This window comes from Glycine soja, chromosome 15 (assembly GCF_004193775.1).
Source record: "Glycine soja cultivar W05 chromosome 15, ASM419377v2, whole genome shotgun sequence".
NCBI classification, from domain to species: domain Eukaryota; kingdom Viridiplantae; phylum Streptophyta; class Magnoliopsida; order Fabales; family Fabaceae; genus Glycine; species Glycine soja.
The window spans coordinates 8,798,847-8,812,654 of record NC_041016.1 but is presented as its reverse complement, the minus strand read 5'-3'; the positions used below and the strand labels follow the sequence as shown (position 1 = coordinate 8,812,654).

Sequence of the window (13,808 nt, the reverse complement as noted above, 5' to 3'; positions counted from 1 at the left end):
ACTCAAAGTTAGGTGAGCTCCTTGAATTGGGTGTGAAGGGTGCTTGCTTACCCAAAAACGGAAGACAATTTCGGATGAGGATCGTTTCTCAACTATCAAGTGTCCAAAAATTTTATTTCATATAGAAGCAAAATTCATTATACATATCAAAGTTTTTAAGCTATTGGACTTAAATGGCATGATGTGAAGCTATATAATAATCTGCAGGGATATTTACCCCTTTTTAATAGGTTATTACGGTAGTGTTTGATAGTTTGTAAAAAAAAGAAGGTAGTGTTTGATAATCTTTTTTTAACTTTCTTTTTTCTAAGGAGAAGTTAGGCCAAACAATTTTATACAAAATTTCTTTAAAAAATAAAAAACTTAGAAAATGAAAAAAAAAAAAAAAAAGAAGCTTAAAAGGAGCTCTCTCTACCAGCTTCAAACTAGAGTTCTCGAATAAGTTAACCCCAACCCATTTAGCTATGATCCATCTGAACTAGGAAGGTCCACATATAAAATGGCCAATAAGTTAACCCAACTATCAAGGGCATGATAGAGTCAACAGTGAAAAATTGCTTTGAATTTTTTAATTTAACGAAAAAACACTTTTACAACCAAAAATATTTCCTGTTTTTCTCTTCACGGAAAAGACCCTTCGGTGTTTGGTCTTTGGGATGACCGTGCGGTTATTTCAAAGTTAAACAAAAAATTAAGAGAAATAATGTACCTCTTATTAAAAAATATTACCATAAAGAAATCATTAAACAAAAAAATATATTTATTGCTTTTAAAATATAAAATATGCATTTAATATTTACCGTGCAAAAGAAATATGAAAATCAGTAAAAAAAAATTGTAAGATTTAAACTATTCCAAAATTAATTTAAAAGAATACTAGTAACGCCTTACTTTAGTTTTAAATAAACTAATTTTATTAGTAATTATATTTTATCAAAAATAGAATTTATTAGTGATATTTATAAAATTTGAATCAATAATAAAGATCAAAGTTCTCTTAATTTGAAATCATTAACCAAAATTAAAATAGTGTGTCCGAAATTAATTGAGGTTTTCTCCATACTGGCACAACGACAGTGTGGTAGCTAGTAACTACGAAAGCGGCGGATCAGTATATTCAAGTTCTTTTATGTGCCCTTTTCAAACCTACTTCTCCGCTATTTGACACACACCAAACACATTTCTAGATTCACGCTTCCACCATTTCACACACTCTTCTTTGGAAGCAAAGCAAATGGCACCTACTACCACCGTACCTATTGGTACCCTCCCCTCCGGTTCCGTCACCGGACGCTTAGCCTCCGTCTACAGTGAGGTCCAAAAGACGCGCGTGGACCACGCGCTCCCTCTCCCCTCCGTCCTCAAGCATCCCTTCACCATTCTCGACGGTCCTCCAAGCTCCGCCGCCGGAAATCCAGGTCAGTCTCTTTCACTCACTTCGATCCGTTCATTCTCCGTCACTCTCCGTGACGCGGTTCGTGCGCGCGTGCAGACGAGATCGCGAAGCTGTTTCCGCATTTGTTCGGACAACCTTCCGCGGCATTGGCGCCGAGCGGTGCGGTGCAGACGCAGAAGAAGTTGAAGATTGGCGTGGTTCTGTCCGGAGGCCAGGCTCCCGGAGGTCACAATGTCATTTCTGGAATATTCGGTAACGCTCTCGTTTTCGAATCCGATTCAGTTAAACGTGCTTTTCTTCTTCTTCTTCTTCTTCTTTTGAGATTTAACTTTTTTTTTCTTCGTCTTAGATTACCTGCAAGAGCGCGCACCAGGAAGCACGTTGTACGGTTTCAAAGGTGGACCTGCTGGCATTATGAAGTGCAAATACGTTGAACTCACTTCTGAATATATTTATCCTTATAGAAATCAGGTCCGTTTTCTTTTTTTCCTCCGTTACGAGTTTTTGGAACGTAGTTTTACTTGTTTTGTTGAAATTTGGTAGTGTGTTGTTTTTAGAATGATATTATCATTATATTTTTTTATTCATTTAATCGTTTTTGTATAGCGATTTGTGATGCTGTGTAAGCGTGATGCGTTTTAAGTTTGATATTATCGTAAATATTGATTTTCCACGAATTCACACTGTTTGTAACTTGGAATCGTGTAATGAAGATCGGATGACTCATATTTTATGTTGGTAAATCAACCATCAACCATAAAACACATCTGAAATCTGAGCCGTCGATCTTCATCCAACGGTCACAAATGCCTTGACTGTGAATGCATGCAAAATTGACTGCACCCAATTTGGTTTTTTTCTGAAATAAGTGATGCGATAGAGATACATGGAGAGAAAAAAATGAGTGTGTAGAAACTGTCATCATAATTTGTTGTAAGCATAGAATTACTGATTTTTGTAATCAATGATCACAAGATTTTGACATCTATTAATAACCATTTCTGCTGGCAGGGTGGCTTTGACATGATTTGCAGTGGGAGGGACAAGATTGAAACTCCAGAGCAGGTGAGTTTTGTGAGGCTACATGTTTACTATACGATTAATTTGAACGCTTGTATATCTTCTTATAAGTCCAAAGAGTAATTCAGTTTACTTACATGGTATAGTTTAAGCAAGCGGAAGAAACAGCTAAGAAGCTAGACTTGGATGGGCTCGTTGTTATTGGTGGTGATGACTCAAACACCAATGCATGCCTCCTTGCTGAGAACTTCAGGTTTGTCTTAGCTGAATTTTATTTCTGGTGTAATCTAGGTCTTATTAGGAAGCTTTTGTTAATGAAATGATGTTTTCATGTTGCTTTTTAATTTACATACAAGGACATTTCCATTTATGAATATGTACAGTGATCCTGTTTGTGCAATGCTTTAATATGGATTCATGCAGGAGCAAAAATTTAAAAACAAGTGTAATTGGATGCCCTAAAACCATTGATGGTGATTTAAAATGCAAAGAAGTTCCCACAAGTTTTGGGTTTGATACTGCTTGCAAGGTGAATGAAGATATTTACTCTGTCTTCATTGTTCATTTTGTAATTTTATATTGTTCTGACCCCTACATTTTTAAATACTACAAATATATAATTATTCTTAAGAAAAATATTTAGGAACCAGTTCAATTTTTTGTTTGCCAGGGGGAGAATCATGTATATAATAAGTATGCTTTTGACTGCACCAGATGAATTGCAGTTTCTCAAGCAATACATTCAACATTTCATAGAGTTTCTTAAATTTATTTTCTCTAGCCATCTTCTGTTGCTTTGATTTTCATTCTTTTTATTTTGGGAAGGGATCATATGTTGTGACTTTTTCTACCACTCTTCTTTTGCTTGGTTTATAAGTGATTGCAATTTGCAATAGTATTATGATCTTTAAATTTTTTTCCCTAGAAATACTTTTAAATATTAATTTAGTTTTGCATATTTTCTAATTGCTAAATGTTATATAATGATACCCTTTTAGTTTTACATACATGGTGCATGATTACATGACTTGACTATTTTCCTCTTTTTATGTTAATGTGATGCAGATATATTCTGAAATGATTGGAAATGTTATGATAGATGCCCGATCAACTGGAAAATATTACCATTGTAAGTACATAAAATTGAGAAACTCTTTAGATCTATATAGCATTATAGCAATTAAAGACTGAAGACTTTGAGAGTATACCTATGCTTAATGTACCACCTTGGGCATTGATTGCTGTTACTTTTCTCTACTGCTTTTATTGCTTCTCTCTTCTTACAACATTAACTACTTCACTTTTTAAACATTTCGCACTTTAAAACTGCTCCTATCATCTGTTCTTATTGTAACATCTGAAGACCTGAGTTCATATTTTAATTCTTTTGTTTTGGATTGATACAGCCATCTAGATACCAAACTCATTTTCCACTTCATTACCTAAATGAGGCATATGCTATCCCCTTTTATATCAAATTACCCATAACATTTGTCATTCTCTTTACCACTTTTATTAAACTTAAGCCAAACTGCCAAAGCATTGACGAGAAAGATGGTTATATATAATCTTATTGTCACCCCTTTGTTTATATCATATCACACGTTTTACTTTTGAGAGAGAAATGATTAGTTTGTTCATTATCCTTGCCTTATGTCTGCAGTTCTGTTATGTGATTTTTCTATTTCTGATTCTGATTCTCTTGAATTATATTAAAACTCTTGCTTTTGTGCTGTTGAAAGGGTTTATTTAATTTCATGGCATTTTTACCGAATCATTGACAATTACATGAATATCAATGAAACCCTCAAAATCAGTTTTGATTGAAATTGGTTCTGTACTTCATTGAGATTCTTTATTTAGTACCTAAATAAAATGTGATGTTCCTAAAAATATTGATGCGTCAATTTATATGGTAGACATTTGGAATCATGCTTTCACCAGCCTATGATTGTGTGTGCTTTCATTATTGCTCCATTGGATTTCAAACAATAAGACATGAGATCATCTGTCTGCAGTTGTGCGGCTTATGGGGCGTGCAGCTTCACACATTACGCTGGAATGTGCCTTACAAACTCATCCAAACATTACTATTATTGGAGAAGAGGTTCTTCACTTCCTCATATATTTGTTCAATTTATCTAGTGTTTGTACATACTAGGGGTAGATGAAAAAAATAAAAAATGCTTCCATGTTAATCTCATGATTAAAGTTTGCTTTTATCAAAATTTGATTTAAACCCATAATACACTTTTCAGGTTGCTGCAAAAAAGCTGACGTTGAAAAATGTCACAGACTATATCGTAGATGTTGTTTGTAAAAGAGCTGAAATTAATTACAATTATGGTGTTATTCTTATCCCCGAAGGTCTAATTGATTTCATACCTGAGGTATCTATCACTTTGCAGTTTTCACAATTATTTTTTTACCTGTGTTTCCCCCTCTGCACTTGGGATTATGTTTTAGTGTTGTTCATGTACAACCTGTATGAATACACTTCTGATGATACTCATTTGTACTTGGTATTGTGCTATATGCAGGTCCAGCATCTCATTGCAGAACTAAATGAAATTCTTGCCCATGATACCGTGGATGAGGGTGGGTTATGGAAGAAGAAACTCACTGATCAATCGTTGAAGCTTTTTGACTTTTTACCTCAAGCAATTCAAGAGCAATTGATGCTTGAAAGAGATCCACATGGAAATGTTCAGGTGCCTAATGTTGTTATAGTGCTATCTTGCTGTGTTTATTTGGCTCCTCTATCCAATTTGAAGCGGCACCAATGTTAATCTTGCTTGTATTGCCATTTAGGTTGCCAAGATAGAAACAGAGAAAATGCTTATTCAAATGGTTGAAACTGAGTTGGAGAAGAGAAAGCAAGAAGGCAAATACAATGGCGAATTTAAAGGGCAATCCCACTTTTTTGGGTAATTTATCTAATTTTGATATTATTATTGAATAGTAAATTCTAAAACATATTGCTGTGAATCAAAAAATCTTTCCAGGGACATGCTTTTTCTTCTCCTTTACTTGGATTTAAATTTCTCTCAATCATACATGTTATGTGTGATCTTTTAAATGACTTAATATGTTAGAGTTTGTACTGACTCATTTAAAATATGCAGTTATGAAGGGAGGTGTGGCTTGCCTACTAATTTTGATGCTACTTATTGCTATGCTCTGGGTTATGGTGCTGGAGCCCTCCTTCATAGTGGGAAGACTGGATTAATATCATCAGTTTGTGCTTCTCTACATGCCTTAATCTTTTGATATCTTCTTAAATATCTCCTAGATTGGTGTTGATAATTGATTGTACTTTGAAATTGTGCTTGTTTTGCAATATTGAAGTCACCAACCTAGTTATTTAATTTGTTTTGATATTTGGATCAGGTTGCCAATTTATGTGCTCCGGTAGAAGAATGGACTGTTGGTGGAACTGCACTCACCTCACTGATGGATGTGGAGAGGAGGCATGGTACACACTTTCATCTTTGAGACCTTATGCTTTACCCCATTGACTATTTTCTTTATTAGTGTTCATGCAATACTCTATAGTGTTGCTGATGTATTTTGATAGGCTCAAATCTGACTTAAGTAGTTATAATTCTGTTTTAGGAAGTTATTACTTATTAGATAGTTATTTTTATATTAATTTCAGATTGGGCAGTCATCAGTTATTATGTGATAGTTAATAGTAATATATAAGTTGTGTTACAGACTTGTAAAAGGGAATTAAGTTGTCAGATTGTTATTCCCTATGTTTTGAAGGAGGTAACTCTTTGTTCAGGGTAAACCCTGTGTTTTTATTAAATCTGACCTAAAAATCTGATTATTTCTATATTTATTCATAATTCAGTGTAATTTTTTTCAAGACCGACATAATTAAAACACTGAATTTTAAGCTAGAAATATTTTCTCCTGCATATTTTTGGACTCAATATTGCCCTTGTTTCTGTTCTGACAACCTCTGGTTATATAAAAACTTCGTACCCCATTGTCCAGAGGCTCTTCGCTATGCGAAGGTATGGGGGAGGGATATTGTACGTAGCCTTACCCTTGCATATGCAAAGAGGCTGTTTCCGGATTCGAACCCATGACCAACAAGTCACCAAGGCACTACTTTACCGCTGCACCTCTGGTTATATAAATCATGAAAAGTCTGTAAATGTTGCATTTATGTGAATGCTTTGTCTACTGTTTTGTTTACGAATGTGTAATTTCTTTGCAGGTAAATTCAAGCCTGTGATCAAGAAGGCAATGGTGGAACTTGAAGGTAAACATATATATTCATGAAAACTTCATTGATTTGGGCTCAATAATCCACTAACGCTACTGTGTCACTCAGAAAAATGAAATGAAAGGGAGGGTAAAATATTTTATTTCATAGCTTCAGATGTGGTACAAAAGACTAACACTACTGTGTCACCCAGACATTAGTGTCTGGATTTTAGACTGTCCATTATTTAAAATATAGATTTTTTTTTTTACAATATTGAATACTATAGCGATTGCATTTTTAAACTTCTAATATCAACTCCAGTTATCTTGGATACTGAATATATTTCATGTTGGATCATTCAGGGGCACCCTTCAAAAAGTTTGCCTCCTTGCGGGATGAATGGGCCCTGAAGAATTGCTACATCAGTCCAGGTATTTTATATATAGACACTATTATTTCACCTTTTGTTTCGGCTGCGTTCACTGAAGCCTTATTTCTTGGCTTTTTTAATAGTGGCATTCAAGATTGGTCTAAATCTACTTTTATGTTGAACTGGAGTGATTGGAGTTATTTGCACTATGATCTAAGTTTGTTGCTCACAATGATGATTTTCGTTGTAGGTCCAATTCAATTCTCTGGCCCAGGATCTGAAGTAATTAATCACACTCTACTCTTGGAGCTTGAAGCACTAGCTTAGGCATAATATGAGGTCTTTGTTTTGACGGTGGCAATTCATATTTTCTTTTTGGGATATTTCAATAATATATTTGATCTGTGACTAGCTAGTGAGTTTACTTTTGAAATTAACCGGCTAATGATTCTTGGGTTGGTTGATGAGTATAAATTGGTCAACACAAAAGTTGCATTCAACATCGGCAATTTATTTTCATGACAAGCATTCCGACTTTGCCTATTATACAAGCAAGTAACAATAAAAGCTTTTTCCCTCTATTAGGTCACTATATGAGGTCGATTACGTTGGATAGCTACGTACATTGCATTAATGCAATTGAGTTTGAATGAAGATCAAAATTTCAAGAATACTATTTACTATGAGATCCCTTGATAATTTCTTCCGAAGTTCTTAACACCTGTATTCATGCAATTTATTCTTTTAACTAGTGATTTTCTTTGCCCGGTGTTCAAATCACTTTAATCGATAATCAAATATTGTCTTCCTTCCTCTTGGTTCGGGTAACATGGCAAGGAAATTTAAGAGATTTGAGATCCTGATAGGAATTTCAAGTTGGGCAGTCCACAAAAGATAGATGAACGGTCTAGTCAGTAATGAGCCACAAAAGGTAGATGAAAGGTCTTGTCAGTAATGAGTTAGTCCACTAAAGTCTAAAGGTCCAATTGTAATTTATCGGGTGATACTAACTCCCATCTTATATATAAGAAACAAACAAAAGATAATATTTATTAATTTGTAATTATAAGAAACATAAGATAATTTTATTGTTAAATTTATTTTTTATCCTTAATTATGATATTTATCAATGATTACACTGATTTTGTTAAATTATTTAATGAATGAGTAATCTTAAAATAAAATTAAAATTTGTTAAAATAACTAATTTAATTATTGTTATTAATGTTGATGAATTAAATAGTTATTTATTATATATAATACGGGAGGTGATACATGATTAATGTGTTTCAGTTAATTGACTTTTTCTCCTTATTTTTTTTAGTCATGAATGTTATCGGGATAGGGTTGAAACTTTATTAGGTAGTATATAATAGAGATTTTTAAAATTTTAAGGGATTTAGATATATTTTTTTCAGCAAAAATGATATATTAAGAAAGAGGACGAAGGATATAAAGATACCCACCATTAAATAATAGAATCAAAACCATATCTTGCGAATCTAAATCCCATCTCCCAACAAGACCAAGGCAATAACATATAAGACTGCTATACGTACGAGTTCTGCTATGCTATGTAGCTCAATTAATTTAGTAGTGCGTAAGTTGTAAACTATTTAGGATTAGAATTTGACTTATCTATTTGTAAAAACTCAACAGATTAATTCTATATTTTTCTTAAATAATTAATAATTAAAAATTAAATAAGTATATATTTTCATTCTTAAGTCACACTAAAGTTATTGTAATTACTATTGAGAAAAAAGTATGTGCATTTGAATATATTTTTTATACTATCATTTAATTACATATCACTATTTATGATAAATTTGTTAATTTTGATAATAACTATCTTAAAAGTCACATAAATTATTTTTAATTAATTGATTTAGGTTTATTTCAGTTATGTTTAAATTGAAGTCAGGAAAGTATTTTTTTTTTAATTTTAATGCGTAATTGTGAATTGCAATACACAATGAAAAAAAAAATCTAAATTCTCCTGTTGAAATCCAAACATACTTAATGTTTTAGGTTATTGTAAAACGTTATAGTGCGTTATACCAAAGTTTGAACCAATTTTCTAAGCTTGTGAATAATATGTGTGATAGGAACTCAAAAACAACAACAATAGGGACAAGGGTCAAAATAGCAAACCAAGGGGTACAGGGAGAAGCAAAGCCCAAAAGAAAAGTTGTAAAACCATCTTACCTCAAGGACTATGTCTGAGGAAGAATGGTGAGTTTGATCAGTAAAGCACCTCGCACCATAGGGAATATCCTTGCTTGATGTGGTCTGCTTTAGGGGGACAAGCACTACCAAGTTTCGTTATCGCAAATATCTTTTGAATCATTATGTTACTAGGAAGCCTATATATAGGTAAATAACAAGCACGGGAAATCAATGAGAAATATACAATTACCTCTTCTTCTCTGTTCCTTTTCTTCTCTGTGTCTTCTTCTTTTCTGGAGGTTCTGGTGCCTCGAAGCCAGTTATTAGGGGATGCTAACATTTTGTGCTCTTGTTGCCCTCATGTTTGACGCTCATAAACATGAAGACTCCTCCGGCCACCTCGAGGATGTCCTTGCTCAACTTGGTGATACCATGCAAGCCATGACCCTCAAAATGGATGAGTTCCTCACCCGCATAGCTTCCGTGACCTCGTCTCCCACGAACCAACCTCCACCAGTTCCTCACAACTCCGCCTTTATCCCTGCAACCAACCACAAGATGAAGTTAGAAGTGCCTCGTTTTGACGGCATTGAGCCCTTCGGTTGGATCTTCAAGATCAACCAGTATTTTGCATACCATGGCACCCCTGATCATGATCGTTTAACCATAACGACATTCTATATGGAGGGTCGGGCTCTTGCTTGGTTTCAGTATATGACTAGCAACGCCCAATTTACCTCCTGGCAAGCATTCCTGCAAGCACTACAAAACCGGTGTGCCCCATCACAATATGAAGACCCAACAGGTGTTCTGTTCAAACTTACTTAGACAAGTTCAATGGTGGCTTACCTATTGGAATTCGAAGAATTGGCTAATCGCATTATTGGCTTGCCCGCCCCCTTCCTTTTGAGTTGCTTCATCTCCGGCTTGACGCCGGAGATTCGCCAGGAAGTTCAGGCACACCAACCACTAACGTTGGCCCAGGCCGTCGGCCTTGCGCGCCTCCAAGAGGAGAAGCGATTTGATCATCCTCGATCCCAACGCCCGCGCCTTCCACCCATCACGCCACCTCCTCGTCCTATCCCTCTCCCACCGCTTTTGCCCTCTCCACCTCGACCCCCGCCACCCATAGTGAAATGCTTGATGTTGGAGGAAATCACCTTACGCCAGGAGTGTGGGTTCTGCTTCACTTGTGACGAAAGGTACCATAGAGGGCATCGCTGCGCCTCTAGGGTTTTCCTTCTCGTCGCGGACGAGGAAGAGCCCAATTGGCTTCATATGGAACCTGTTGACCCGCCCCAACCCGCAAGCCTTGTATCTAACCCGAACCCAGCCCATCCGGCTCAAATTAGCCTAAACTCACTTTTGGGCACTTTGGCACAAGAAACACTGCGCCTTACTGGCTCTCTCGCCGGCCACCATGTACTCCTCCTTGTTGATGGGGGAAGTACACATAATTTTATCTAGCCACAGTTAGTTACCACTTTGAGCTTGTCTTGTCTAACCACTCCAACCCTTTTGCGAGTGATGGTGGGCAATAGTGAATATTTGGAGTGCACTAGACTCTGTGAAGCAATTCCCTTGACCATCTAGGACCATGTCTTCAAAATTGACCTCCATGTCTTACCAATTTCAGGCGTGAATATCGTTTTGGGGGTCCAATGGCTTAAGACGTTGGGGCCCATTCTCACTGACTATGCTACCTTATGCATGCAATTCTTTCATCAGGGGTGCTTGGTGGAATTACAGGGCGAGAACGACACTACCTTGGGAATCCTCACTCAACACCAGCTTCGTCGTCTTTCTCAAAAGCACGATGATGTTTCCTACTTCCACATCACGATGTTCCCTAAAGATCCTCCTACACCACTTCCGGCCGACACACCTGCAGCAATCCACACCTTACTCACTAAGTTTGCAGCCTTATTTCAGTACCCACAGACCCTTCCTCCGGCAAGGTCCACCGATCTTCATATCCATTTGGTCCCGGATTCCCCTCCAGTCAACGTGAGACCCTACCGTTACCCCCACTATCAAAAGCAAAAAAATTGAGCTTCAGGTTGACTCCATGATTCAGAAGGGGCTCATTCAACCCAGCATGAGCCCCTTCTCATCGCCGGTATTGCTGGTTCGGAAGCAGGATGGAACGTGGCGGTTCTGCATTGACTACCATGCACTCAATGCAGTAACAGTGCGAGATAGGTTTCCTATCCCCACCATTGACGAGCTGCATGATGAGTTGGGTGGTGCGCAGTGCTTCTTGAAGCTTGATCTGCTATAGGGTTACCATCAGATTCGGATGCATTATGCTGATATCCCCAAGATTGCTTTCAGAACCCACCACGTCCATTACGAGTTTAACGTATTGTTGTTTGGGTTGTGCAACGCACCGTCGTCCTTCCAAGCCACCATGAACCTGCTTTTTCGATCGTATCTCCGCCACTTCATCATCGTCTTCTTCGACGATATCCTCATATACAGTTCTTCTTTCGAGGCTCACCTGAGCCATTTGGAAACTGCTTTTCAGGTGCTGCTTGACAATCATTTTGTTTTGAAATTGTCTAAATGTTTCTTTGTGCAGCCTCAGGTGGAGTACCTTGGACACATGGTTTCTTGACGAGGAGTGGAACCTGTGGCTTCTAAAGTCGCAGCCATTCATCAATGGCATGTTCCTCATTCCATCAAAGTCGTTCGCATCTTTCTAGGCCTCGCAGGCTTCTACCAAAGATTTATCAGAAGCTATGTCACCATTGTCACCCTCATGGTCAAGACCACCACCATTGAGCCATTCGTCTGGACCCCACAAGCCTAATTAGCTTTTGAACGATTGAAGCATGCTCTATCCTCTACTCCAATTTTGGCCCTGCCAAATTTCTCATTGCCGTTCACAGTCGAGACTGACGCCTTCGTGATAGGTATGGGTGTTGTCCTCTCGTAACAAGGACACCCCATTGGCTTCTTCAACAAACCATTCAGTCCGAAACTCCTTGGTGCATCCGCATACGTCCGTGAATTGTTTATTATTACCTCGGCAGTCAAGAAGTGGCGGCAGTACCTTCTTGGTTGGCGTTTCATCATTATCACTGATCATCGGAGTCTCAAGGAGCTCCTCACTCAAACAATTCAGACACCAGAGCAACATATGTATTTGACGTGCTTAATAGGCTATGACTACCAAATACAATATCGCGCCGACAACCATAATCAGGCTGCGGACGCTCTATCACGACTGCCGGCACAGGAATCCTCCATGTCCATGATATTGTCTGTGCCTTCCTTGACTTTCCTCGAAGAGCTTCGTCGACAGCTGAACACTTATCCGGAATATACTCAACAACGCCAACAAATTCTTGAAGACCCCACCAACCAACCCCAGTTCTCTCTTTCGAATGATTTGGTGCTACACGCTAGTCATATTTGGCTTTCCAGAGACATTCCAATCATCTCCACACTGCTTACAGAATATCATGCCACACCCACGGGTGGCCATGCCGACGTTGCGAAAACTTTGGCCAAAATATCGGCCAACTTTTATTGGCCTGGTCTAAGGGACGATGTAAAACACTTTGTAGCCAATTGTGTGGATTGCCAAGTCACCAAATACGAAGCCCAGAAGGTTGTTGGTCTGTTATGTCCTCTTCCGGTCCCATGTCGACCATGGGAGGACCTTTCGCTCGACTTCATTGTCGGATTACCTGTGTACCAAGGCCACACCACCATACTCATGGTGGTAGATCGCTTCTCTAAGGGTATACACCTAGGCACATTGCCTGCGGCCCACACAGCTCACATGGTCGCCATTCCGTTCATCAACATTGTTGTTAAGATTCATGGCATTCTGAGAAGCTTGGTCTCAGATAGAGACCCTCTATTCATTAGCAGGTTCTGGCAAGAGTTGTTCAGACCGAGTGGAACGCAACTCAGGATGAGTTCAACTTACCATCCTTAGAGTGATGGTCAAACTGAGGTCTTGAATAGGATAATCGAACAATACTTGAGAGCTTTTGTGCATCGCCGGTCAAGTCTATGGGGCCTTGGGTGGAATGGTCTCATAACAACTCCTGAAATGCGGGAACAGGAAGCACATCATATGAAATTACATTTGGCCGCAAACCATTCACTTTTTCGAAATACATCACTGGGTCTTCAAATATTGAAGTTGTTGAAGAGATGATGACTGATAGGGACGACACCTTTCAGCTTATTCGTAAAAAGCTTCTTAAAGCTCAGGAAGCCATGAAAAGACAAGCTGATAGTCACCGCAGGGAGGTAAATTACAAGGAAGGAGATTGGGTCCTCCCGAAGCTCCGTCCTCGTCGACAAACTACGGCTAAGGGCTCCCAAGCAATCACGGGCAAGCTGGCCAAGCGATTTTACGGGCCCTTCCTGATCCTACAGTGCATAGGTCCAGTCACATATAAGTTACAGCTACCCGCAGCATCAAAAATCTATCATGTGTTCCATTCTTCCATGCTAAAACCCTTTTGTGGCTCCCCTGAGCAGATGACGGGTCTAGAGTTACCCGTTGACTTCATTAACGATCAGCCGCTGATGTTCCCTCTCGCCATTCTTGATTGTCGACGTGCATCACCAGAAGCACCCTAGGAAGTCCTTGTGCAATGGCAGGGTCTTTC

The 13,808-nt window shown here is 38.1% G+C and overlaps 1 protein-coding gene across 1 annotated transcript; it reads left to right on the top strand.

Annotated features, from left to right (window-relative positions):
* Positions 1-1,089: 1,089 nt before the first annotated feature.
* Positions 1,090-7,597, top strand: LOC114385706 (pyrophosphate--fructose 6-phosphate 1-phosphotransferase subunit beta-like). Its single transcript, XM_028345746.1, has 16 exons — positions 1,090-1,418; positions 1,493-1,648; positions 1,746-1,867; positions 2,408-2,461; positions 2,563-2,669; positions 2,840-2,945; positions 3,482-3,545; positions 4,435-4,523; positions 4,675-4,806; positions 4,957-5,127; positions 5,228-5,343; positions 5,542-5,653; positions 5,807-5,891; positions 6,645-6,689; positions 6,998-7,066; positions 7,256-7,597. Exons 1-16 carry the CDS (start codon positions 1,235-1,237, stop codon positions 7,330-7,332), a joined length of 1,689 nt encoding a protein of 562 aa, XP_028201547.1. The 5' UTR covers positions 1,090-1,234; the 3' UTR covers positions 7,333-7,597.
* The last annotated feature ends 6,211 nt before the right edge of the window (positions 7,598-13,808 follow it).

Bases quoted from the DNA above. Each gene is read 5' to 3' on its own strand.
- LOC114385706 (XM_028345746.1), top strand. From the start codon at position 1,235: ATGGCACCTACTACCACCGTACCTATTGGTACCCTCCCCTCCGGTTCC. The intron at 4,807-4,956 runs GTATCTATCACT...TGCTATATGCAG, and splicing joins TAATTGATTTCATACCTGAG to GTCCAGCATCTCATTGCAGA. The intron at 5,344-5,541 runs GTAATTTATCTA...TAAAATATGCAG, and splicing joins GGGCAATCCCACTTTTTTGG to TTATGAAGGGAGGTGTGGCT.